Source organism: Labrus mixtus, chromosome 11 (genome assembly GCF_963584025.1).
Source record: "Labrus mixtus chromosome 11, fLabMix1.1, whole genome shotgun sequence".
Taxonomy (NCBI): Eukaryota; Metazoa; Chordata; class Actinopteri; order Labriformes; family Labridae; genus Labrus; species Labrus mixtus.
In genome coordinates, this window is record NC_083622.1 from 6,795,519 (window position 1) to 6,822,988 (window position 27,470).

Consider the following 27,470-nt stretch of genomic DNA (forward strand, 5'->3'; position numbering starts at 1 on the left):
GAGAGAGAGAGAGAGAGTGGTCATTGACATGCGGGAAAAGAGCCACAGATTGGACTCAAACCCCAGCGACCAGCTTAGAGAGGTACACCTCTGTAGGCTACATGGGGCGCACGCACTAACCACCAGGAACCCAGAGCCTCAGTGAAACTCTTTTTAAAGTATAAATCTGATCAGGTACTGATGTTTGATGTCATTGTGGAGTGTTCTGTGATTATTAAATGACACTGAGAGAACTCAGTGGCTCTGATATGTCATCGAGTGATGATGTCTAATTACATGTTTTGACCTTTATTTTGAAAACTTTGGGCTCGTCCGGGATTTGAACCCGGGACCTCTCGCACCCAAAGCGAGAATCATACCCCTAGACCAACGAGCCACAATTACCCAGGACAAAGTTGTGATTTTCACACAGAACTGAACCTGCCACGTTGAGTGACCGTTTCATGTCCATATGGAAACAAGGATGAGATTTTTAGTGGTATTTGGCGTCATCTAGTGGTGATCTGTAGCACTGCAGGAGGCTGAATTTTTATCAAACAGGGACTTCTGATTAATATTTTTTTCTCTTTAAAGCCGGAGGTGGGGACATACTAACTGAGTTTTAAATAAACCAGATGATTTTGTTCCTTTATAGAGAATCTATGGAGTCAAGAGGAAACACCAGCTCCAACGATACTGACGATGTGTAAGAGGTGATGTTTCTGATGACCACTCCTGTGACCTCAGTGATGACCTTATAGTCTGGTTCTATGGATGTGCAGACGCCTCAGGTTGTCCAGTAAGAACAAGAAATGTCAACTTTGAGTCCAGCCTGACCTTGTCTTTGAGATGCTACTTATTTATTAAAGATTAGCTTGATGTAGTCTGTATGTGTGTGTGTGTGTGTGTGTGTGTGTGTGTGTGTGTGTGTGTGTGTGCGCGCGTGCGTGGTTAAGTCTCGTCAGGGGCTCTGCTTGTCAACAGGCAAGGCAGGCAACTGCTTGGGGCCCCATACTAGTAGAGGGGCCCCGGAGGGCTGACAAACTTTGGACCAAAGCAGCAACCCAAAATGTGCAAATTTCAAACACCTAGAATCGTCACTGAGTCTCATTGACACATAAAGTTGAGAGAGTGGTTGACCTTCAGCACAGACGAGCTGAAGACTGCCATCAACATGTATTTATATAGCGCCAATTCACAACAGACATTTAATAAATCCTTCTTTGTGATTGGTCTGATGTGATGGTCACTGCCTTAGATTAATAACCTATTACTAATCGGTTCTGTCTCTCTTATTCCTCGAGGACTCGACTCGTCCAGTTTAGAGCACCTGGGCCTGTTGCTCTCGTGGGAATAAAAGCCCGACGCAAGGGTGGCTCCGCCCTCTCTCTCCCCTTCTCTCTCACCCTCTCTCTCACCTTCTCTCTCGCCCCCTCTTTCTCTCCTGCCACATGGACTCACATTGATCACTAATTTTGCACATTTCAGACTATGTTACATTTTGCTTCACAACATCCCACACTTCATTTATGCCACACATCAACTACACCACTGACCTTACTGACGGACGCAGCCTCCATGTTTGCTGTTCTCATGTCATTAGTAAAATAGATCACTATTATCAACAGTTAACTGATGTCCTTTCTCATATGTGTCATTTTAATAAACTGTTTATTTTTATATGAATGATTTCCGGATTAAAACAAAAAAGGCTTCTAACATTTCACTTGATTTGTAATTAATCAAAGAAAGTTTCTAGTTTTGAATTAAATTATGAAGAAAATTACTTTTTATTCATTATCTTTAAAAATCTCTCCTGCAGTTTTAAAAGTGTAAAAATGATGATGATGAAGCCGCGGACGGAGAAATCCACGAGCACAACATCCCTAAATAATCGATCAGCTGATGACTTAAATTTCTCATCTACAGGTTAAAAAAAATCCTCGTTTGGCAAAAAAGTGTGGGCTCGTCCGGGATTTGAACCCGGGACCTCTCGCACCCTAAGCGAGAATCATACCCCTAGACCAACGAGCCACATAAAGTAACCCTCAAACAGACAGTTAGTGAATTTCCAAAACGCCACGTCGAACAGATTTCAGCCTTCTCCAATTTCTGTCTCCAGAACTCTTCAAAGAATCTGAGATTTACCGCCCTCTAGCGAACATGACTGGTACTGCAAGCAAACAGTGATCCACAGTGTGCATCAAACTTCACTTTGTTTATAAAGAGAGTATGATCCATTCAAACAAACCAGCAGTTCATGTTACCTCAGTGACCTTCACATTCATTTAAGCACGTGACATCACCTCATTAATTACCTTAAATATTGGAAAAAAGGACTTCAAACACAAACACCTTTTCTCACCTGCAGCTTCTGTTTCAGGACTCTCTCACTCGTCCTACACCAGATGTTTATTAGATCTATCAGTCTTCTATACTATCAGACATCTTTGGGAGATTTCCTTTCTTTTAAAAGTTTATTTCTACTGTAAAACTCAAATAAATTAATAGCCAAGGCTTTCATTTACTATGAAATGACCCCTGAAGGTCCTGAATGCTCTGGATTTGTTTGGACCAGAGAAGGTAGGCGGTTTTAAGGCGACCCCCCCACACGGCCGGTTTGGACGCCCCTCGGTTTGCCAGATATGAGAGCAGTTATCAGGTCAAACCAACAGGTGTTGCAGCGATGGAAGCGGGCAAGAGAAGTGGTTCAGATAGAAGTGATTGTACCCGACCTAAAAAGCCTCTGCATGTTTCTAATAAGCTCCACGAGCAGAAACGTGCTCAAACTAGGATCAATGTTGGAGATGCTTTTGAAAAATGGAGAGAGGTTAGAACACAGAAAGGTTTACAGACCGATGCAGAGCTGGATAAACACTGAAGCTTCAGTGTTCACCACATGGTAACCTGCGTGAGCATCGACTCTAGAGAGGAGGGGGCGGGGGGAGACAGCTCTCTATGATGTTTAAAATTTGGACTGCAGTACCAATGTTAAACACTAGGGGTCACAGTTACATACTGATCCTTTAGGTGAACATGTGGATATATCATGAAACCAAAACATCATCGGGTAGATTTTAGAGCAGATTTCTGTGACGACATCTCGGATCTCAAAGTGACATTTTATTGCATTTTTAAAATCACAGCATCAAAGAAAAGAGGAAGAAGCCTTCTGTTTATAAAAATACAACTCACAGGTCTACACTTCTGTAACTGTGGCGCTCTTTGCTCCGACTGCAGAGCAACAAAAAACATTTCCATATATCTCTATATTTATATATTTAACGCCCACATATACAACATGACATTATTCCCTGTCGCCCGTTAGTTTGACATAAACGTAATAAGAAAAGGCATCATGCAGGTGATAGCAGCACATTAAAAACACAAACAGATTCAAAGAGAACATTCAGCACGAGTCCAGACAAACGAAGACCTCTTAACTTTAAAACAAGAAACGACTGAATATGTTCGAGGTAGAGCGCCACTGTCACCGCAGAACGACGCCATGGCCATCTCTGCGTCTCGTTCCGGGTTTGATTGAGCCACAAACAGCAGTGTTCTTCCTTCTGTTTACTGAAATGGTGAAATATACCTTTAATACGCTTTAACTTTGGTTCCAGGTGTTTTGTAATTCCTCTAATGACCACTAGAGGGCGGCGTTAGTGGTTAATCTGGAACACTACGTGGTGAACACTTGAATATTTATTAATTAAAGCAGAGAAGCTAAAGGGGATCGACTTGTTGGAGGAATAGAGAGCTCATTATTCTTCTTTTTGTTGATTTGATGCCAAACGAGCGCATCAGGGTCAAAGAGCGATGTGCGAGAACGCGCCCCAACATTCGCGTGTTCATGTACGGGTTGATTCCCTCGCTACACAGAACTTAAAGTGCGTTTTCCCTGCTCATGTGAGATTTATCTGAGCAATCTGAATCCCCTAAATAAAAATACTCGTGGTGGTCTTTATATTTCTGCCTTCACCTGGCGACACATGCTTCGTTGTTTTTCTAGGAATAAGCAGGTCCTTCAGGTGCTGAATCTCCGACACCCTCCACAGATCGCTCACTTTTTATATTTCCACCAGGTGATACCTGAGACATGCTGAAACATCTTCAAAGAAAACACTGACGGTGGTTTCACACCTGCACAAAACTCCTGAAAACATCCTGAATGAGCCGCGTGTGTGAACACAAACCGCTGAACTTTACCTGGACTGTCTTTTACCAGCCACCTGCTAAATCTTCAGCATGAATTGGGGTGAGCTGATGTGAGAATGCAACCGGAAATACACCTGAGAGAGTGGGAGGGAGGGCGCTATGTTTACATCCTGCAACCACTGGTACCCGACCACAGACTGTCTGCACATGACCGCTGGGATTCAGCGCTTTTTATTTTTTGTTAAGGTTCATTTTTGGGCGTTTGGGCCTTTATTTAAAGAGACAGGACAGCAGACAGAGTCAGAGAGAGAGAGGTGAACATGGGGCGCACACCTTAACCACTCGGCCAACTCCGCCCCCTGCTCCGCTCTTTTGTTCAGATTGTGAATATCTTGGACACGGAGCAGTGATATGAAGCGTTGGACTGCCCCGCCCCTTCAGCTCCTGCCCGACAGCGAGTCTCCCGCTGTGAGGTGAACAACCAGATCAGCACGATTTGAACGTTTTGTGCACGTGTGAAACGGTCAGGTGTGAATTTGTGGGCGCCTGATTTCTGAAATACAAACTTCAGCATGTTTAAATATTATTATTATTTAAATATATATTTAAATACGGTGATAAATATAATTATTATTAAGTATGAATGAAGAAGATATTTGAAATGACTGAATGGACAAAACACACCAGAGACGTGCTGCTGCGAGGACTTTTAAAACAGTTCATGTCGAATGTCTTTAAAAAAGAAAAAAAAGAAAAAGGATTTTACAAAGTGAGGGGGGGGGGCGAGGGGGGGGCACAGAGCTGGAAGGTGACCCAGGTGGAGTTAAACAGAGATGATTCGGAGCAGTGACAAAGCTTTGGGTTGGTGTTTGGAGTCTGACAGGCTCCGACGTGTCGGTGGGGGGGGGGGGGGGGAGAGTTATAGAACCTTCTGGAGGATGGCGTTGGGCACTTCCAGCGTCTCGTCCTTCACCAGGACGATGTCATAAGAGTCCAGATATTTGTCCAGTCGCTCTTCCACCTGCAGAGAGAGAGAGAGAGAGGAAAAGAGAGGGAGAGGAGAGAGCGAGCGAGTGAGAGAGAAAGAGAGAGGAGAGAGCGAGCGAGAGGGAGAGAGGGAGAGAGAGAGAGAAAAAGAGAGAGGAGAGAGCGAGCGAGAGGGAGAGAGAGGTCAAAAAGTTAGAACTGCCATCATCGCCATAGAGCTCAAATGAACAACAACGTGCATAAACACGTTTTTTTTTTAATGGGATGCACTGAAGACAAATTCAATGGATTTCACAAAAATGTTTAGGCACTCTATGCTTTTGTTAAGCGACGCACACACGGTGGAGAGAGAACCGTCTTCATCTCTTCAAATGTTTTCACCTTGTCGTTGAGGAAGCCGATCTTGAGGATGTTCTCCACGTTGGGCACGCCGTCGGCCATGCTGAGGTCCCCCAGCGAGTCTCCCATCAGGATGATGTTGTGGTATTCCTTCACCTGTTTGAAGTACTCCGTGTTCCGCAGGGCGCCGTCGTGTTTGTTGTACACGTGGATCAGCTCGCCTTTGAAACCTTTGAGGACGCCCTGTGCGAGGAGGAGCAGATCAGACAAACCAGCGTTAGAACGTTTTAAAGTCCTGAGGCTGAGAGGTCACAGCATCAGAGGAAGAAAAGAGGCGCCCGTCCCTCCTGTCAGACTCACGTTGTCGTCAAAGTCCATGAAGTTGGAGACCACCTTGACGTTGGGGTGGTAGACGCCGGCCTGGCGGATGATTTCCTCCAGGACGTCGCCCAGGCCGGCGGAGAAGATGAAGACAGGAACAGTGTGCTGCTGCAGGCGGTCAAAGAACTGCTCGTAACCTTCCCTGAACGAGACAAAAAGAAGAACTGACAGACACCAGATCATCTGAACTCTGATACTACAGGTCGACGCTGTTCCCACGAGGTCGGCTGTAATCGTGCAGAAACATGTGACACATTTCAAGTTGGTTCAATATTAAACATTAAAACCATAAATTATCATGACCATAAGTTTTAGTGCAAGTCAAAGTTTGTGAAAATCTGCTGCTCTCTTCTTCTCTTGCTTTATTTTATTTGATGTTTTTTTAAGATTTATTTTTGGGCTTTTGTGGGAGAGAGAGAGAGTAGGGAATGACATGCAGGAAGGAAGCCACAGGTCGGATTCGAACCCAGGCCGCCCGCTTGGAGGACTACAGCTCCATACATGGGGCGCGCGCAGTAACCACTGTGCCACCAGCGCCCCTTCTCTTGCTTCATTTAAAGTAGATTTGTTTACTTAATTAGAGGTGAAATAATCCATCCATTATCTATACGGGCTTTATAGGAGGCTGGAGCCGATCTCAGCTGTCACTGGGTGAGAGGCGGGGTTACACCCTGGACTGTTCTCCAGCCAATCACAGGGCTGACATATAGAGACAGACAACCAGGAACCTCCTCGCTGTGAGGTGACAGCGTTAACCTCTGCCTTGGTTAAATAATATAATACTTGTTGCTGTATGTAGAAAAAAACCTGCTGTTTCTTAAAATATATCCATATCTCAATTTGTGCACAATCTAGCACGTCGGGACCCAATACCCATAATGCAACAGTAAAAAAAGGAACATGTACCTGAGCGCAGCGTCAGACTCTCTCACCACCTCGGACAGTTTGTCTTTCTCTAACCGCTGCTCCACCAGAAGCGTGTGAGACTTGAAATACCTGCAAACACAAAACACACCTTAATATATGCACCGTGTTTATAACTTTAAAAAGAGACGGCGGGAACGACTGGTCTGCACCTCCAGGTATCCCAGCATGCTTTGTGGATTTAGAACAAGAAACTTCACAGACATGTTTTGAGGAGCTCTGAGACTTATTTACACTGATTGAAGAGGAGGAGAATATGTGACCTTTAAAAAGACTGAGGAACAGAAGGAGGTGCTGTGAGGTGATTGAGGAGTTCACGCATGTCAGACATGAAATCAGAGCAGCTGGAGTTTTTTCCCTGAAACGGCTCGCAGGCGTTGCCTCGTGCCTCATGGATTAAAAGGACGTCTTGTACTCTGAATTGCTTAGGATGTGTTTGTGTCTTACCACTCCACCATGAACGGGTATTTCTCCTCCATGGTGAGTTGAGGGTCGATCTCGATGGGATAATATTTGTTCTTCAGCTGCAGCAGCTTCTGCCTGCACTCCTCTGTCACCAGCTTACAGTTATCAATGATATCTGTGCAGAGAAGGAGAACAGGATCATTCAAGAGAAACACCCTGAAACTGAGAATACGCCTTCACGAAGACGGTGAAAAAACTGACTTGAAGAACTGTCTGACGTTGTTTTTTCTTTCTCTACTTACTGTGACATGTCGGGCAGCGTTTGCCGTTGACCGCAAACTTGCTTAACGTCATGTCGAAGTCTGTGATGATCTGCAACAAAGCCAACAGCGGTTTGTTTACCAGAAGTGACACATGAGTTCATCAGACACATCGGGGCTTCAAACAGAAACAAGAAGAAACAGAAAGACCTCAGGGGAAACCTAAAAAAACACACCTGTTGCAGGAGGAAATCTCAATAAGCAATAACTCGAGATCTGTCTGATCAGCTGATCAGAAGCTTTTAATTAGTGCACGATTTGGAGCTGCAGCACCACCAGGTGGTCGAAAAGTGCAAGCACTCTGCAAAGTGTGAAACGACTAGCATTGAACGTCAATATTAGAGCACCAAGGAGATTTACAGCGAGTCCAGTCTGGATTTTGTCACCAGGGACGAGACAGCCGAGCGGGGGCTCTGTTGCTTGCGGCCCCGAGATGTCTGAAACAGTTTTTCTTAATGTAAGTCTTAAAGTTCTTGAACCTGTCGGCCACCGTATTATTCCCCGTTTAGAGCTACAATTCATAAAACTCGCCCTACAGACTTCGACTGACACGTGCTGAAATGTGTTCACACACCTGTAGTTTGGACGCTCCTCCTTTGATGAGGCTACAGATGATCTGCTCCACCTTCTCCGGGTCCTTCATGTGGACCGTCGACTTCTCAAACTGAGGCATCTGTAGAGAGAGAGAGAGGGAGGGGGAGAGAGAGAGAGAGAGGAGAGAGGTTATTATAGGTTGTTACTTTTGATTTTATGCACAAGACCCGTTCAATTCAACACCTCTCTGATTTCAGTACACCTGTACCTTTGTATCATACCTGTATTTTCTGACATTTTAAAGTCTGTGTGATTTCTTTATTTTCTGCTGGAGTTGAACGTTTTTTGGCCGTATTTACATTTTTTAGAGACGGGACAGACGCTAGAGTCAGAACATGTGGAGAGAGAGAGAGAGAGAGAGAGAGAGAGAGAGTGGGGATACGACACACGGGAAAGGAACTACAGGTGAGATTTGAACCCGTACCTCCTCCTGCTTGGAGGACTTCAGCCTCCGTGCATGTGGCGTTCGCTAACTAACCTCGAGGCTACAGGCGCCCCGCACCGTTCTCCTTAAACATGCTTGTACTGTATATAAGGACTTCATGTCAGCAAGCTTTGAGGTATAAATAAAGGTTGATGATGATGGTTCAAACATCCCCAGCTGTTAAAGCCTATGACAAGGTGAGTGAGTAGGTCCCATCCAGGTAACCATCACGAATCACTTCAGAACGACGGCTGTCCTACAGACTCACAGAGCAGCGGTCCAGGAGGTCCACAGTGACCGAGTAATCGATATAATCGAATATGAAGGGCTGATTTAGATCGATGTGGACGCCTCCCTGCCTTCAGGTTATTTACACACACACACGCACACAGACACACACACACACACACACACACACACGCAGCGTCAAACACACACACACACACACACACAGACACACACACGCAGCATCAAACACACAGACACACACACAGACACAGACACAGACACACACACACACACACACACACACACACACACACACACACACACACACACACACACACACACACACACACACACACACACACACACACACACACACACACACACACACACACACACACACACACACACACACACACACACACACACACACACACACACACACACACACACACGGTCTGGAGGAGGGGGTTTCAGGGTCGTGAAACAGCTGATGTCTGGAATGTGCTGGAGTTGTATAACAAGCTGAGCAGCCAAACAAACAGTCACAGTAACTCAGAGCGGCGAGGAGGGGAGCCGCCTCATCTGGTCCGCTCTGACTGACAGCGCCTCTGTGAAACTCTGCAGGACGAAAAAAAGGGATTAAAGGACGTTTGCCTCCATCATAAGGGAGGAGGAGGGTGAGCCCGGAGTGCTTGTTTCATTCTGTTCACTTTTTGATGAATGTAAACTAATCAGGGCTCGTCAGTGAACTGCTAATGTCTTTCAAAGGATCTCTACATGCAGTCTGTGTCCTCGCTGATCTACAGAACATCTGCTCTGAGACGTTTCCTCGGTTCTTCATGAGCACTGAAAGTTTTCCTTCCACAGCTTATTTATCGAAGCTGAAGAAACAGAAACGTTGATCTTAACGATGTGTTTCAGAGGGTTGAAGAGAAGTGCTGGATGTGGGCTTCAGACCGGCTGACTGTGCACAGACAGAACAGAGTCGCGCTCCTACCTGAGGTCATCACCACTGTCAAAAACTTAGATATAATACAAGAAAGAAATCAAACGGTATCGATACGACAGGAAAAAAGAAAAAAAAAAGCAGTCCAAGGCGTCGACCAATTCCGCTTAAATCCCCAACAATGTCATGCAAACTCGTGCACGCTGTCTAAGGCCCAGTGTGCGTTTCCCCCGGGCAGAAAAGCGCTGACTCTGCGCTCTGGAGCTCTTGCATGAAGTGAGAAGAAAAGCGCTGCACGCCCGTCCTGTCTCCACGACAACGGCCGCTGCATGACCGACACTGCTCCGTTGCTTTTTACTGCGTGTTTTCTATTCGAGGTCGTTTATTTCCCGATCAGACACGGAGCGAGGAGGATGAGGGGACAAGACACGATCTGTAGGCGGCTAAAATGCGGGGAATGTCACACATCTAGAAAAGACGATGGCGCTCAGAAGAAAACGCTATTTGGACACGGCGCCTAAATTTACCTCCGAGTTGTCAATGCTTTTGTTTATGTCCTAACAAAACACTCAGCTTTCAGAGATTAAAGTCTGAAATGAATGCATGAAATGTCATCTGGATGAACACTTTACTCCTTCTGGATAAAACACAAAACCTAACAAACACACAGGCACACACACAGGCACGCGCACACACACACACACACACACACACACACACACACACACACACACACACACACACACACACACACACACACACACACACACACACACACACACACACACACACACACACACACACACACACACACACACACCTCTCAACCCTCCACCCTGCAGTGTTACATAATCAGTATCGGGTTTCGAAGCAGCTCATTAATCACTCTGATCTTTCTGAAACTTGAACTCCAGAACACAAACTACAAATAAAGCTTAAGTTCCTCTTTTAGATCCTTCCTGCTTTCATACGCGCACACACACACACACACACACACACCCCCCCCCCCCCTTCCTTAGCTTCGTATCTGCAGAGTACAGACGGTGCAAACTTTATCTAAAGAACGTAACTGTCCCATTCTTGGAGGGCGACATAATGTTTAGGTTTATACGTGTGCTGTAAACATGTCTGCCTTCTTCACGAGGTCACAAAACCTGCACTAAAAGAAAAGTTTGAAAAAAGCAGCAGGGTGTTCCACCGACAGCAGAGAAATACAAACCTGCTCTTCCTTTACAAAAACACACAAAACACACATTTACTGCACCGACAGTTAATGAGGATTTATGATATAATGCACAACATACCTTATGATAAGACACACACACACACACACACACACACACACACACACACACACACACACACACACACACACACACACACACACACACACACACACACACACACACAAGCTTACCTCGGATCTGTCGTGTCAGATAAAACAGGAGTGAGGAAAGGTTTGTGTGTCTGCGGAGGGCTTTTATATCTGCAGCAACAGTCAGGGAGGGAGGGGGGCGTGGCCTACAATAGATTAAACAACATGACCCCTCCCCCCTGTGCAGAGAGGCTCAAACACACACACACACACAAATTCCATAGAATGTATATACAAATGGACAATGTGCCTCAGCCTCATCCTCCTGAGCAGAATGAAGCCAGAATATCTCCCTGACGGGCGCTGACATGTTAAGAATTTGCAACCTGAGTCTAGTAGCAGCAGAGATCAGCTGAAGGAGCCTCAGTATTGATGCCGCTTCAAAAACACAGAATTAAAGGTCCAATCAGTGAGCTGTGTAGTGAGTGAAATGATAGACTAGGATCAATATTGGAGATGCTTTTGAAAAATGGAGAGAGGTTAGAACGCAGAAAGGTTTACAGACCGATGCAGAGCTGGATAAACACTGAAGCTTCAGTGTCCACCACATGGCAACCTGCATGAGCATCGACTCTAGAGAGGAGGGGGCGGGGGGAGACAGCTCTCTACAATGTTTAGAATTTAGACTGCAGTACCCATTTTAAACACTAGGGGTCAGAGTTACATACTGCTCCTTTAACTTGTGATTAAAACTGTTTACTACTATCAAACATTGAATCAAAGCATTTGACAACCTTATGTTGACACTAGTTTTACAGCAAGTCGTCAAGTATAACGACATGAGTTGAACTTACAAAAATAGACTGGGGGGGGGGTCTGGTGGGGGGGAAAGGGTCATTTGTCATTCAGCCTGGTTCGACCTTTGACCCCATGAAAAAGAAGCCTTTCAAATCAATCTGAGAGAGTTGATGACTCGCTTCAGTACACGACTGCTGAGCACACACATTTTTACACATTCCCTCTACACACACACACACACACACACACACACACACACACACACACACACACACACACACACACACACACACACACACACACACACACACACACACACACACACACACACACACACACACACACACACACACAAAAGAGAGGGATGGTCTTTCTGCTGCTGCCTTAATATTTAGGTCACACATATGGAACCAGGCAAGTGTGAACACGTCCGTCACTTTAACGCACAGATCTGTTCTCAGGTCGAGCTGGTTTCTTGGCTTAAAGCCTCTCTTTGGCGAGAAGTCTTTCACATCGAGGGAACATAAAGCACGGTACACTGATGGTATGTTGGTAACGATGAAATGTAGAAATGTGAGCGTCTCTCTCTCCCTCTCTCCCTCCTCCGGCCTGCAGACTGCCTTTGATAATGTTTGTGTATCTGACACATTTACAAGACTGCATGCACACTTACTTCCTCACACACTGTAATGTTTGATTACTTTAATAAAATATGTTGCATTACTTTGCAGACTGGACAGAATGTAGACTTGTATATGTGGAACAGTTTCAACCTGGAACCGGTTCTAAATGTCAGAGATTTGCAGTTTCGATTTGGCCCGAGAATTACAATTTGGTAATTTTTTGTTCCTAACAGCAACATAAATCTTTGCAACGCAGCATGTCGACACAAGGCGAGAAGGGGACCATGGGCTGATTGTGCTTTCTCCATCAGTGGAACAAATGCTACAAATGCAGCACTGACTCTTAGTCCTGCTGATCGGGGTTTCCTGCTGTCCTGAGAGCTGCTGGAGTTAAACTCGTCCTCTCCTCCGCTCTGCCGACCTCGACCGCCTCACATACCAGGCACCGCTTCCAAAAAACGAGGTCGACACGCTCTGATTACACCTCGGCACAATAACAAGACAAGTCCCCGCTGACTCAGAGAGGCGGTGCTGCTCCATGCTGCACACTGAGAACACGGCCTGCGGGTAACTGCTGGAAGTTCTGGGTGAGAGATGCTTTCGGGTTTCAGACTGAAAGAGGAACAAGTACAGACCCTCCCTCATCCCTCCTCTCTCCACATCACTGCTGAACAAACCGTAGAGCACGTCACACACAGCCCCCCCCCCCCCCCCCTCCCCCTCATTCTCTGATCTGGGCTGCACATGGACTCTGAGCACATTTTCTCCTTACATTATTTATGCAGAGAGAAATGGTCTGTAGATATATGGAGCAAACCAAAACTAAGAACGTATTGTCTCATAAAGGATTGCTACAGTGTAGAAGCCTATGCTAAGTTTAATTTCACCAAAAGACAAAGATCCTTCTGCGCTCAACTACGTTCAGGAACATTGCCTTTAGCTTTAGAGACCGGCAGGTTTAATGCCATTCCCGAGGAAGACCGAGAAAACTGAAAACGAGATTCACTTTTTTTTTTACTGTCCGATGTATGCTGACATCAGGGATGTTGTTTTTAAAAGAATGTCTTCAATTTAAGTTGATTTCCTTTGGCTAGACGATTATGAAAAACTTGAGTTGTGTTTCAAAAAAGGAACCTTTGTTAAAGCTAGATTTTGTTTGTAAAGCCTGGGAAAGAAGACCGAACACGTTGTTTCAGACTGAACTGTGACAGGAGGCGGCAACTTTGTAATGCTATGATATGTAAATGTTCACCACTGCAACTGAATTTCTGGTGTCTTATAAGCACGAGGGTTGGGCACTTTGTGTGCATGACACGAAAATAAATTAAATCAATCAATCAATATACACCCGCTTGTGCACTGTGAGCTTTAATGCAAAACAAAAAGGACAATAAAGTGTATCTTCTCTGACATGAGGGAGTTCTGTTTGCAGGCTTGTTGTTCATGCACAGCTCTGCACCGCCCCCCAGTGGTTAAGAGGAGGAAGTACACTGAAGCGGGCTTCCTCTTCACTTCACTCAGAGCTACAAAGCAGACGTGAGTTGAGGGTTTACAGTCAGTGACACTATCTGGAAAATGAGTCATTGAAAGGTTTCCTGTCAAATCAATCAAGACGTTTCAGTGTCCGTTTTTAAAAGTGCGATCACGTGTGAGAGACGTCTGCGCTGAAGTCAGACTCTCCTCAATGGTTAAGACAATTAATGGTCAGCGTTACGTCGTGTCACATGGTCGGCGTGGAGCTGCTGTGACTCATGTGACCCACCGACGGAAAGGATCCAAACACGTCCGACGTTTGCTGCTCTACACACGCTCTCATCAAAGTCTCAGGAAGTTACTGAGTACAGTTTGTGTTCAACAGTTGTCAGGACACCAGATCTGTTTGACACCACGGCAACAAAATTAGAAGTCTTAGGCGCCGTGTCCACCTGGAGGTTTTCTTCTGAGAACCAGCGTCCTTTTTGTTTCCAATGAGGAGAGAGCGTTTGCAGCTCTCCTCCTGGAGAAAAGGCGCAGTGCCAAGCGTCTGTTTTCCCAGAGTTACAAAAACACCAACGAGATCAAGTGTTCAGACATGTCTGTGTCAGAGCGCTGTCTAAAAAGGGGCGCTGGTGGCCTAGCGGTTCTGTTGCGTGCCCCATGTACAGAGGCCGTAGTGTTCCTTGCAGCAGCTGTGGGTTTGAATCCGACCTCGAACCCTTTGCTGCAGGTCATCCCCACCACCTTCTCTCCTCCCAACGTTTCCTGTCTCTCTTCAGCTGTCCAAAAATGCCCCAAAAATATCTTGGAAAAAAAAATGTAAAACCTCAGATAAGTAAAAAAAACTAATGACATGTAGCTTTAAGTTTCTGACTTTTGAAAGAGCAGCGGTAACCAAGCATGAAGGAAACTCCAGGTGATCGAACCCCGGAAATCCGAACAGATTCTATTCACAGCTTCCTTTTCTGACTGACTCCATTCAAACTGGTAAAACAAAGTAATAATCAGAGAACAAAGTCCTGCTGGAAACAAAACCTCCCGTGGTATTTAGGAATGAAGGGAATGTGACTTTGTGAAGACGTGTGAAGCGACGCAGAAGCATTTAGAGAGTCGTAAAAAAAAAAAAACGGCCATCAGAGGAGGAATGTCAGACAGAGGAGAGAAAACTAAATCCTGGCGAGCGCCCGAGGAGTCGTCTGGGGCTCAGAGCGGATGTTTGTGCTTCATCAAAAGGAGGATGGTGAAGAGTTTCCACCCAGGACAGGAAACAGAACTCATCTTCTACTTTCACTCTCCGGCCAGACGACGGCGTTTGCTAAAGAGCCGAGCTAACAAAAGAGCGTCCATAAGACTATTTCACCCCACACACTCGGAACCACTGCGTGTCTCCGTCTGCAGCCGCGGCGTTTCAATCCAGGAAATATAAGGCTTGATTTCACAACTTCCCTCAGGTCACTGGCAGAGTAAATGCAAATAAACTAAACAAGCTCAATAAAGTTGCATCTAAATTTACCTAAAGGAAGCTCTGAATGGCAATCAGCTCCCTTCCATTGCTAAGCTCTGTTAATGTAAATCACATTAGAGGAGAGAGAGACACAGACGCTCCTCTTGACCTTCTCCTGCTCACTGTGGAGGACAGACAGAGACGCCAGCTGACGGCCGGGAAGAGTCCGCTAACACTTAAAAAGACGTACCAAGGACAAGCGTACTAAAAAACACCTTCTACGTACATTTAACAGCACACGTTTACAAAGTGTCACCTCCTCTGCTCTCTATTAGGGCTGGGAAATATATCGAGTTTTTAAGATTTATCGATATATTTTCAAACAACATATAGGGTAAGACAATATCGTTAATATGGATATAGTTTATGTTGCATTAAAATAACGTTACAGAGGTGCCAGGTCACCTTTTTCTCAACTCACTGATGATGACTGACTGTCTGTCCCTCTTAACCCTGCTCCTCCTCTCTCTCTCTTTTATTGTATTTAAGGAACATTTTTATTTTATAATATTACTTTCACAAACAGCTAGTTTATTTTTCACGTGTTTTCACTGTTAATAAAATACATATCGATATATATCGAGTATCGCCATTCCGCTAATCAATATCAAAATATGAGTTTTGGTCCACATCGCCCTGTTTGTCTGTAAGAGAAATGGACGCCGCTTTTTTAACGTATGTGTCCAAGGGAAACCGAGATACTAGAACAAACTCTACAGAAGTGTCGGGCGATAAGACCTGATACCTTTTTGCAGTATCTGTATTATATATATATTAATGCACTACGACCAACCCCTCCCTCTCAGCGTCAAACCGCCTGCGATGAGCAAGAGAGAAAGATGTTAAAGTCAGTTCAGCATGTTGTAGTGCGTGACTGAATCTGTGCAAAGATTGGCTTCTCTCCTGCAGAGTTGTGTTAGGCTCCGAGTCCACCTAGCGTTTTTATCTGAGCGCCAGCATCTTCCTTCAAATGAGGAGCGAGCGTTTGCGGCAGCAGGCGACCTCCTGGAGACAAATCCCAGCGCCTAGCGAGCTGAAAATCTTTTTACTTTTCAGAAAGGCGCTGTTGACGTCACCGGCGCTCTTTTCCAAATGTATGATATGTTAGTACCTCATACAACCACACATCAAAAATACAGAACTATCCCTTTGAAGACCCAAGAAAACCTGCTGAACGCCAGCTTCACAACGGGATGAGGTCATGTGACAGGAACCGGTCTGTAGCTGTCATTTCAGGTTAATTAATGTCTGTGTGAGTACAATGGCTCACAATCAGCTGTTCAGGTGGAGCCAAATAACTCAGACATGAATCATATAGATTATAGTCCTGATGCTGTGCACAGCAACACCACGTAATGACGGCAGAATCTAAAGTCTGAATGTTTACTGTGAGGCGGAGTTAACATATATTTACAACAATTACTGGAAACTATTAATAAACGTCCTCTTTCAACCACTTCTTTACTTTTACTTATTTGTCTTTCTCTACAGGAGATGCACTCCTGAAAATATCTAGATCATTTCATGAGGACTGCGCCAGATATTGTCATAGCCTGACTGTTCACACATGCACCTCACAGCGGGAGACGATCCCCTGTCAGACAGGACGGGGGCGGGCTATAATGAGAGTATGTGTCTTTATATCAATGCTTGAATCTCAATGTGAACTAAAGAGTGGAGAAGAACATCCTGCAGAACAGGAAACATAATGCAGCAGGTTCATTAGAGCACGGAGATGGTAGAGGTGGCGTGCAGACAGTCTATGGTCGTGCAGCGATCACAGGGAATAAAGGTCACCTCCCACTCGCTCCAGGTGAATTCTCCTGATTACATCCTGCTGTGTTCTCACATCAGATCACTCTGACTTTCTGCAGAATAAATACAAGGAGGCTGGAGGAGAAACTCCGGGTGAAGAAAGAAACATTCAGCTGTTTGTGTTCACACATGACGCTCAGCATGCAGGTATCTGGACATTTTCAGGAGTGTTCTGTGAAAGTTGGAAAACACTTTCACTTGTTCACACATGCACCTCACACATGCACCTCTGTGTCAGACAAGAGGGGGGGTCCCAGGAGGAAATATATCCAAGTAAAAAAGGAACAACGGGGAATTGTCAGATGGAGAAGAACATACTGGAGAACAGGAAACATCACGCAGCGGTTTCATTACATGCACGCCAGAGATCCAATATTTCCTGCTGAGTTCTCACCCAGACTTCAAACGGAATATTCAGGGTAAATTCAGAGTGAAAATGTTTGATATTTGAGTGCAGCCCTGAGAATTATAGTTACTCAGGAGGTGTGGCATTATTTACTGTGGCATTTCGTAAATGTCTTGTACACTGTATAATTCTGATCTGAAAGGTGATTCTGTAAGGCTATCATGTACTCTAATTTTAATTTTTTTTTTCTCTAGTTCTCATATTTGTCTTTAGTTTGTGTTTGCACTGAGGAGTGATTCCTGTCGGACTGGTTACAAAGCTGGACTGAGTGTGTGCCGTTTGGTCTGCTGCAGCTTGTGTAACCTGCATGCAGTCTGCACAACAACAGACAAGTGGAAGCAGCACAAAGATTGTGTGCAGGATCTGCAGAGACACAGAGGATCTGCAGAGACACAGAGGACCTGCAGAGACACAGAGGATCTGCAGAGACACAGAGGACCTACACAGAGGACCTGCAGAGACACAGAGGATCTGCAGAGACACAGAGGATCTGCAGAGACACAGAGGACCTGCAGAGACACAGAGGATCTGCAGAGACACAGAGGATCAGCTGTCACGGTGCTCTGCCCTCAAACTGAGAATCTACTGCTCTCTCTCTCTCTGTTGGACAAAAGCTAGCTAGTGACCTCTAAAAAAAACAGCTGCTGTTTTATGGAATAGCAGCGCATGCGCACAGCACAGTGCGGGTCCGCTTGTGTAAAGATACCCAGAACACGCTGAGCCACACTTCCGCCAAGGTTTTCACATTAAAGATGCGCTGTCCTGTTGGGTTAGAATCTGGGTCCAACTGTAGGTTAATCATCTTTGTACAAACATTGTCCACCTACCAAAGTGAGGATGTTCTCACACATTCACAAACAATACAATTACAGGATGAAGAAAACCTTTCATCCTGCTGATGAAAGAATTCTGTCCGCATGTGATTTTGTCTTGATGGGTACTTTTAGCTGTTTAACTAAAATACATTCAATCAATTTCAGTAAAGCATCTAACTACAGATTGTACAATTACCCCCGAATACATCGTTATTACGTATAAACGAACGTGAATCCTGGTTTTATTTTGAAGGTGGACTTCCGGTTTCTGATCTTATCCGTCTCTGGCCGCCCTAACGCGCGTGGGCTATCAGCTATTTACTCACCATCTCTATGATCCGAGTTTTCTTTCCCGCTCGCTTCTTCTTCGCGACGATGTACTGGGCCAGAACCACGCCGCCGAACAGGGCACAGACGCTGGCACTGGCCGCGGCTCCGACCTTCACCACGGCCGTCCTGTCCATGACGGTACGCCGCTGTCACAAGTCTCCGCCGCCGCCGAGAGAGAGTCCCGTCCGGTCCTCCCTTCTGTCAAACGAGCGGCTTCCTACTGGTGCATTCCCACAACCAAAGATCCTCTATGCAGAGCGAGACCACTCACTCCGTAAACGTTATTTTACAGACTCTAAAGTTTTATTTTATTTTGTTTGCGGAAATCATTCGTATGCTGTCTGCATACAGAGAGTTAATGAAAGATATACTTTAATGCATATATATATATATATATCTATATATATATATATATATATATATAGATATAAATAAACACAGGTGCTCCAGACCCGACCGGGTTTGGAATAGTTTTTTTTAATGCGTATAGCAAATAAATAAGATGCCTTTATCTTTGGGAGCCATCGTGTTGAGAGTATTTGTGCATTATATCGAACCTGGACAGGCGAGCCAAGCAGAGTTAAAAAATGAAGCTATTGCTGAAGTGCAAAATCCTGCAGTTCATCAGGTGTCCACTAGAGGCTGGCTGCAGAAGCTCAGGAAAGCCAGAATCTAGAATAATGTCCGAATAGAAACAATACTGCCTTCTTCATCATAATGCAGGAGTTAAATGATCTATCACTGCAGTAATTTTCCTCTGCTGCTGTCTATAAAGTGTCCCAGATATTTACTACTGAGTGAAGCATCTTTACATAAAACAATCTTTGTCAACCGTCTCATGTCGTTCTGTGCCTCTGACAGAAGTGGCGCCCCCTACAGGAGGTGAATGTGTGGAAAGGTTTTTCTCAAAACAACCAACATATTTTTGCAAAACAATTCACACAAATTGTAATAAATATTCAAACAGATGAATGATTATGACAGATGATGGATGACTGTTTAATAATCAGCAATGCATGTTTACAAGAGGTAAAAAAAAAAAAAACATATCAACTTGTGACTTTTTTATTTTGCATATTTGCCAGTGCCTAAAAAAGGTAGGCTATTAACTTACACCATAATTTTTTGTCTCAAACACATAAAAAGATGAAAACATACCCAGTGGAGAATCTAGAGTATTTTGGGGCCCTAAAATAAAATTCACATGCTGGTGTGTTCCACCAGCATTCATCGGCAGTTTGTTAAAAATGATCCGAGACAGGGCCCAATTAGGGAGGTTTCCTACTGTCATTGTAACATTTTGAGTCACTGCTATGCTTTACAGTTTGTCAGCCCGCGAGGGCCCACTACTTGACAGGGGCCTCAAGCAGTTGCCTGCCTTGCCTGTTGACAGGCAGTACCTCTGACCATACCAAACATATAGGAGTTGGTCATTGCTTCATTCTAAGGTCCTTAAAATTAAACGCACAGAAAAAAACACACACAAAAAGAAAGACTGTCAAATGTATAAATGTATTGCCATAACACTACAGATCAAACACCAGATCATTCATGTCCACTGTAATCACATTTATAAACTGGGTCACACTTTGGTACCAAGTAAAAGAAAAGGTCTGTCACATTTGATCAAAACACTCTACAGTTTGTACATAAAGTTACAAAGAGATCAGCCCACGCCTGATCCATTTTGGCCGTTGCCTGCTTTCTTGTTTTTTCTCCCCTTTTTGGATTTGTTTGCACTGCTGACTGTTTACCTGACTAGCGACCTGCACTGTTACTTCAAATTCTGCTTTTTAACGAGCTCTGCCTCCTGTGAGTCTGCACTTTTAGGTCTGGGTGCTGGAGAGGTGCCAGTTCACATCCTGAGCACGGCTGAGGTGGCCTTAAGGAAGGAACGCACCCCTCCACCAGCTCAGGAGCGCTCGCTGTGTGCAGACCCCTCACTCTGACATCTCTCTGTTAGTGCATGACCACAGGATCCTGTTTGTGCATGTGTGTGTGTGTGTGTGTGTGTGTGTGTGTTTCAGACTGTGTGTGTGTGTTTCAGACTGTGTGTGTGTGTGTGTGTGTGTGTGTGTGTGTGTGTGTGTGTGTTTCAGACTGTGTGTGTGTGTGTGTGTGTGTGTGTGTGTGTGTGTGTGTATGTGTGTGTGAGTCTGTGTGTCTGTGTGTGTGTGTGTGTGTGTGTGTGTGTGTATGTGTGTGTGAGTCTGTGTGTGTGTGTGTGTGAGTCTGTATCTGTGTGTGTGTCTGTGTGTGTTTCAGTATGGGTGTGTGTGATTGTGTGTGTGTGTGTGTGTGTGTGTGTCTGTGTGTGTGTGTGTGTGTGTAGCATGTTCAACAACAGAGTGTATAAACTGAATTAAGAGGGATCAATGCATAATATATGTGAGAGTTCTTATTTTGAATATTCAAAGAAAATGAAGTTCACCTGAACCTGACTGTCCAAAAACTTCTTCAATTTGAATGTCGACATTGAAGTTCACACATCATAAATGTTTTTTATCTTTTGTCACTGGAGGCTCATTTGACTACCTCTGAATGGAGAATATGAACGTCTTTACTGTTTATAACAAACCTGTGAAAATTATTCTTCATATCTTCATCTGTGCGGCATTTAATGCAAAAGTGTCCGTCGCAGCATGACAGCCTGACTATGAGTTGGCTTCATGTAACACTTTTAATATCAACGCTCAGGTTGTAGTAAAGCTGCATCATAAACCTTATCACGCTCACCTCTTCTGGAAGTGATGCCGGCCCTGACACACGTTGGTGCCCTCTGCAACATTTCAGCTGATTCCCCATTTATTGCAACCAAATCCACCACCAATCTGCATGTTCATACACGTAAAGAAAACTGACAGACAGCTTTATGTTTCACAGCTTTTCTTTATTCCAACCTGACATTTATCGGTGCGGTCAGTGTCGTCTGCCCTCCTCCACCACAAAGAGCGGGCAGCTGCAGTGTTGCAGGACATACACTGTCAATCAAACAGCAAATTAGAGTGTATTTGGTGTTGCTGCTATAATTGGAATAAAGGAACATTTTTAAACTGAAAACATGGAAATGTGATCCCAAAATAAATGTCTGTAATTTGTTTCCAATTATACAGTAAACATGAACAGAAAATGACATGCCAGGGGGAAAAAAAGAAAATCAACAGAGGGATATGCTTATGTTGAGTACCTATTGTTTTAGTTTGAAATAAACATGCTTTGTCTGTTTAAAAAACATATATGTTGCTTTAGGACTGTTTTCTGACCCAGGACCAGCGGAAACTCAGACTGCTATACAGACTCGTACACATTGTGTGTGTGGATGCAACAGTGGGATTTGTAGTTTTACTGTCCAAACAGACAATTCCCACCAAAGAACATTCATACCCAAAACACACAGAGTGTAACACAAACAGAGTTAGACAAGAGTCCCCACTCTGGCCTGTTCAGCGAGGCCTTTTGTTTAGGGCCGGCAGGATCAGGCGAGCCGTTCTGCACCTCCGTGCTCTGTAGCTCCGTCCTGAGGGAAGTGGGGTGAGGTGAGCTCAGTTCAGTGGATGTGTGATGTCCTGTTCTATTGAGGTTGCAATGCGTGAAGTCAGTCGAATAAAGTCACAGATCAGTGAGTTGGTCCAAAGTTGTATTTTTTCTGCAGGTGACTCCTTTTATTTATCAATTTATTTCCAACCTTTCTATGTCCGTTTTCTTCCTCACCCTTTCATGCATGCAGTTTTTTTTTCTGACCAACTTTTAATTATTTTTAAGAAAAACGCACATCATCTTGTACATTTAGTAGAAGTAATCCATTGCTCTGTAGAGTTATACACATAAGAGAAAAAGAAACAACATAACGTCACAAACCTGAACGGAGACAGTACAATTCTCTTAACCCCCCACTTTCCCCCCCCCCCCCCGTCCTTCTCTGAAGTGCACAGCGCAAGGAAGATATTTACAGTGAGTTTCACATAGTCTTAATAATAAATAAATACAAATAAAAATGGTGAATCGAAGCTCGAGCAGCTATTTATAAACACAAAGGACAAATACAAAACAACATAACTGCTGCTACCTTTTTTTAATTGCTGCTGCTATTTTAGTATAAATCTGTACCAGTATATTTTATTTAGACATGTCTATTGCTGCTACTGTGTACAGTATATTATTTTATTATTTTTTATTAATAAAGTTGTCTGGTTGAGTTTGGTTCAAAAGCATACATTTAGGTGAACTCATTATTTTCACAGCAAATGTTTCAGATAATTGATTTTACAATCTGTTTCCAGAAACTTCTTCCAGGGGGACATTCTCACACACGATATGTAGGAATGTCCCCACTTGGTTTAAATCAGGAAGGGCACAATTTGGAGGAGCATGCACGATTGAATAACGAAGCAAGACTTCTTTTGAAAAAAACACATTTTCAGTCGGTCACATGCCCGCTCTAACTTTGAGTTTAATTTATACCGAGAAAAGGGACGAGATCAAAGTACGTCCACACTTGAATGTCTGGAGTCTGCAGAGCAGCACAACAGCAGACGTTTAATGTTAGAGGACATGGAGACGTGAACTCGCTGCATCTTTGCTGTTAAGGCAGCAACACCGGTGAATTGAGACGATGGTGACCAGTAGACGTGACCAGTTTAAAGGCCAGCGCTCTGCAGACTCTGTATGAAGAATTGTGTGACAGTTAAACAGGGTACAATATAAAGATAACGTTTACTTAGTCAAACACAAATGTAACGGCTGGTTAATGATTCGGGGACAGACCTGGCACAAAGAGACAGTTGTATCAGATTGTTGGAAAGGTGTATATAAGGAGCCGTGTCTGCTGCTCCACCAGGCGCTCTCCATCACTCTGAAGAAGGTAAGAGCTTTTTAACAACTGCCTCAACTAAAATCAAATACTGTTGTGTGACAGATGCAGGCTAAAAGTTCACGAGAAACTTCTTTGTCCTAGTTGTGAATTTGTTGGGAAACATATTTCAGTTTCAGAAAGTTAAATTTCGAACGACCAGAATGGCTGAAGAGGTCGTTCTGACTGTTAGCGAATCATTTAAAAAACACAAATCTGAAACCAAAGAATAGATTGATCAAAGGACAGCGGCAGGCTGCGGCGTAGCTGATGGAGGAGGAGAGGATGATGGCAGTGCAGACGTGCACCATCATGGTCTCTGGCAGGTTGAACTTCTTCAGCTGCTGCAGGAAGGGTGTAACAGGCTGAAAATGCTTTTTCATATTTTCATATTTTTTTCTGTCATTTTGTTATATCAGTGTGTCTAGTTAAACTAATTTAACTTCCAGAAGTATTGAAGTTAATTTATATTTCTAAGATCATCAGTAAAAGAGAACAACGTTATAAACAGTAATTACTGGGTGTTTTATCTTAATACCTTTTAAGATTAAGACGCTGGCCCTTTAAGGGAGGCTCGGTGAAGAAGACACAGAAGTGTGTGTAAAGCTGTGGGCATTTCTTTTATAAAAGTTGCTAAAAGTGAAGATGGACGAGTTCTGACCGGTTCATTTCAAGGGTGCAACAAGTACATCCTCTGCTGTCCTTTCTCTATGGTCAGCCTCCCACCTGTAGGCAGACTCATCCCCACCAGAGATGAGTCCAACGAGGGCGCTGTCGTCTGCGACCTGTAGGAGCCTGACAGACAAACACTGTTAGTTTGAAGGGTGATCTCTATGAATAACTCATGTGTGACGAAAGTGTGCAATCAATGTTAATGCAAAGCGTGTTCATGATTCCAGGTGTCCTGATTCTTCTGCTCGTTACATTTAAGAACTCATCAGTGGTAAGTTCTTATCTCCTATCACATCTTGTTCCTCTTTTAAAGGTTCATTTTCAGTCAGTGTTATTTTTGTTTTATTGACTCGTACTTTACTCCTATCTTGAATTCTTACCTAGATTATATTTTCCACCTCCGATGCTTCCCGCTGTTTTTTTTTTGTAATTGCTTCATCAGTAAAAACGTTTGTTTAGTTTGCTCTTCTCCAAAGTCCTTCACTGCTGCAGCGATGAGGTCTGTGATCTTGGTTGGTGCCGTAGTTCTGCTGGTGATCACAGTAGACATTACTGGAGTAAGTTGTCTTAATGTTTGCTTCCTCTGTAGGTATTACATGTTTATATACATTTATAATGAACATGATCTGTTGTCCTTTTCATTAGTTTGTTGGAGGGGATAACATGCATGTCTTCTATGTTTTCTTCATCTACAGTTCGAGTTTGGAGACATCATTTATTTCCCACCCCAGCAGTGGTGTACGATTAATTACAGACATGTTGCTGTCTACGTGGGTGACGAAGTCTTTGAGGGCAAAAAACCAGGGGAGGTCATATTTGAACGCTTGAGTAAGTGTTCATGCAAAATATAAAAGACAGCAAGCTTGTTTACAAATGTTTGAATGTTCAAATGAGAGGATTATGGTCCAGTTTAAGGTCAAGGCAGGAGCCATTCCTGAGTCTGTCAGGGTCCAAGACAAAAGTCCATTCCTGTTATATGTTCCAGCGCTGACTCCTCTCCCTCTTCAGTGACTTTCATTAACAGACTCTGGTTTTCACAGCAATAGTACATGCAACACTCATCAGAGAAACGAGGGGGAGTGCTGTCACATGTGGGCCCTCAGGTGGCCCCCTACTGGTCCGGGGCCCCAAACAGTTCAGTTGCCTGCCTTGCCTGTTGACAAGCAGCGCCTCAGTTTCAAGGTTGTCTTTATTATCCCTAAGAGAGGTCAATCAAAACATACATTCATCCAGCCAACAATCAAAACAACAGAAAAAGACAGAAGTTAAAGTAAATGAAAAATCAATAAAACACACAATTAGCGGCGCCTTTGGTGATCAGTAACTGGGTCCTCGTTAATCCTTGCTTTGTACAAGTGTGTTAGGTCACCAAGGGTCAAACCTGCAGCGTGATAAAAACAACCCCACAGTGTAGACGGTTTCCAACCCTGACAGCACTCTAACACGTTTATTAAAGGTGTTCATAATGTATCTTCTATACTTTATTCCCTGTTTGTAGAACCGGGCTCCCAGTGTGTTTTCAACAAGCTCGACATGTCTGAGTCACCTGTGGTGTGCAATGCACAAGATGGATACACAGACTTAAAGGGAAATACTTACCAGAAGGGACTTGTGGCGGATATGAGAAAACGCATCGAAGATCTGCGTAAAAACTGTGGACTGTACGATGCAATCTCAAACAACTGTGAACACCTGGCTACCAAGGTGCGATACGGACTGAAGGTGGCACTGCAGGTATGTGTGTTTTCTTTCTGTTTACCCACCAAAGCTTAAAGGTATGCAGGTTTAAATTCTGAGAAGTGCGTGGAGTGATTTAGATTCTGCCCTTCATAACCACTGAACATCCAGCAAATTATCATGTTGAGTTTTCATTTTGAAAGAGAGAGAGGAGAGGGAGAAAGAGAGAGAGAGGAGAGAGAGAGAGAGGGGGGAAGAGAGAGAGAGAGAGAGGGAGAGGGAGAGGAGAGGAGAGGGAGAGAGCGAGAGAGAGAGGGTGAGAGAGAGGAGAGAGAGAGAGAGGGAGAGAGAGAGAGGAGAGAGAGAGAGAGGGGAAGAGAGAGAGAGAGAGGAGAGAGAGAGAGGGGAAGAGAGAGAGGGGAAGAGAGAGAGAGGGGAAGAGAGAGAGAGGAGAGAGGGAGAGGGAGAGGGAGAGAGAGGGGAAGAGAGAGAGAGGGGAAGAGAGAGAGAGGAGAGAGAGAGAGAGGGAGAGGGAGAGGAGAGGAGAGGGAGAGAGAGAGCGAGAGAGAGGGAGAGAGAGAGAGAGAGGAGAGAGAGAGAGAGAGAGGAGAGAGAGAGAGAGGGAGAGAGAGGAGAGGGAGAGAGAGAGAGAGAGGAGAGAGAGAGAGAGGGAGAGAGAGAGGAGAGAGAGAGAGAGGGAGGGGGAGAGAGAGGAGAGAGAGAGAGAGAGAGAGGGAGGGGGAGAGAGAGGAGAGAGAGAGAGACAACCTGGACAGCCTTCGCAGATTTTCTGGTTCCAAACACAAAAGTTTTAGTTTCACTGTTTGATGTTCACTTTAAATGAATGCTAGCAGCTGTTCATCCTTTTCTTGAAGTTAATATTTATTCTTGTGTTTTGTCTACAGGTAAACTTGACTGATGGAAAGTTATGCATACATCACAAAAGTGTGAACAGAAAACACATGCTTGCAAATTTGCAACAACAATGTGCTGTAAAAAGTGCTGAAAGGGCAGGTTCCAGCATGGGCTAAGAAGAATAACTCGTCACATGCTGCGTTGCTCATTTCTGTATCATCTTTATATCACACGATGTATCAGCTGAAATTAAAACTATGAGTAACTGATGTGTTTGTGTTTTATTGTCCCTGTTGATGAAAAAATGGCTTCACAGTTAAAACATGGAGACAGAAGAACTTTTCAACATTGCTGTTTTTGAAAACCCCGGGTTGAATCATGACGGGTCCGCCTTTTCATAAGTTAATGAAACAAGTCACTTGTTTGAAAGCAGCCTGCATTAATTTGCACAGAGACCCTTTAACATGCTTTGAGTTAGGGATAATGTAAAGTGAGAGAGTTGTTATGACCGAATGAAACCTCAAAAAAAAAGTCAATAAAGACACGCACGTCACTTATTCAGGTGCTGAGCCGTGAAAAAGATATAATTCAAAGCATATACTATATACGTTTCGAGCCTTGGAACATTGTGTTTTTTAATGCAAATGGGA

At 44.3% G+C, this 27,470-nt stretch overlaps 1 protein-coding gene and 2 non-coding genes across 4 annotated transcripts; all 3 read right to left on the minus strand.

Annotated features, from left to right (window-relative positions):
• Nucleotides 1-304: 304 nt before the first annotated feature.
• On the minus strand, nt 305-376 carry trnap-ugg (transfer RNA proline (anticodon UGG)). Its single transcript has one exon. It is a non-coding gene; the product is annotated as a tRNA-Pro (tRNA).
• A 1,565-nt stretch (nt 377-1,941) lies between these two features.
• On the minus strand, nt 1,942-2,013 carry trnap-agg (transfer RNA proline (anticodon AGG)). The gene has a single exon. It is a non-coding gene; the product is annotated as a tRNA-Pro (tRNA).
• A 2,819-nt stretch (nt 2,014-4,832) lies between these two features.
• nt5c3a (5'-nucleotidase, cytosolic IIIA) lies at nt 4,833-18,983 on the minus strand. 2 transcript variants are annotated; one of them, XM_061049765.1, is made up of 8 exons: nt 18,764-18,983; nt 8,068-8,166; nt 7,476-7,545; nt 7,216-7,348; nt 6,751-6,840; nt 5,824-5,986; nt 5,506-5,706; nt 4,833-5,158 (listed from the first exon to the last, which is right to left on the minus strand). In XM_061049765.1, exons 1-8 carry the CDS (start codon nt 18,899-18,901, stop codon nt 5,057-5,059), a joined length of 996 nt encoding a protein of 331 aa, XP_060905748.1. In that variant the 5' UTR covers nt 18,902-18,983; the 3' UTR covers nt 4,833-5,056. The 2 variants fall into 2 exon arrangements, with proteins under 2 accessions (XP_060905748.1, XP_060905749.1); XM_061049766.1 differs by lacking the exon at nt 18,764-18,983 and adding an exon at nt 11,103-11,186.
• Between the last annotated feature and the right edge of the window lie 8,487 nt (nt 18,984-27,470).

Coding starts and splice junctions, on each gene's coding strand:
- nt5c3a (XM_061049765.1), bottom strand. CDS start 18,901: ATGGACAGGACGGCCGTGGTGAAGGTCGGAGCCGCGGCCAGTGCCAGC. Junction 7,349..7,475: donor ACGCTGCCCGACATGTCACA/GTAAGTAGAGAA, acceptor TTCTCTGCACAG/ATATCATTGATAACTGTAAG. Junction 6,841..7,215: donor TACCCGTTCATGGTGGAGTG/GTAAGACACAAA, acceptor TTGTGTTTGCAG/GTATTTCAAGTCTCACACGC.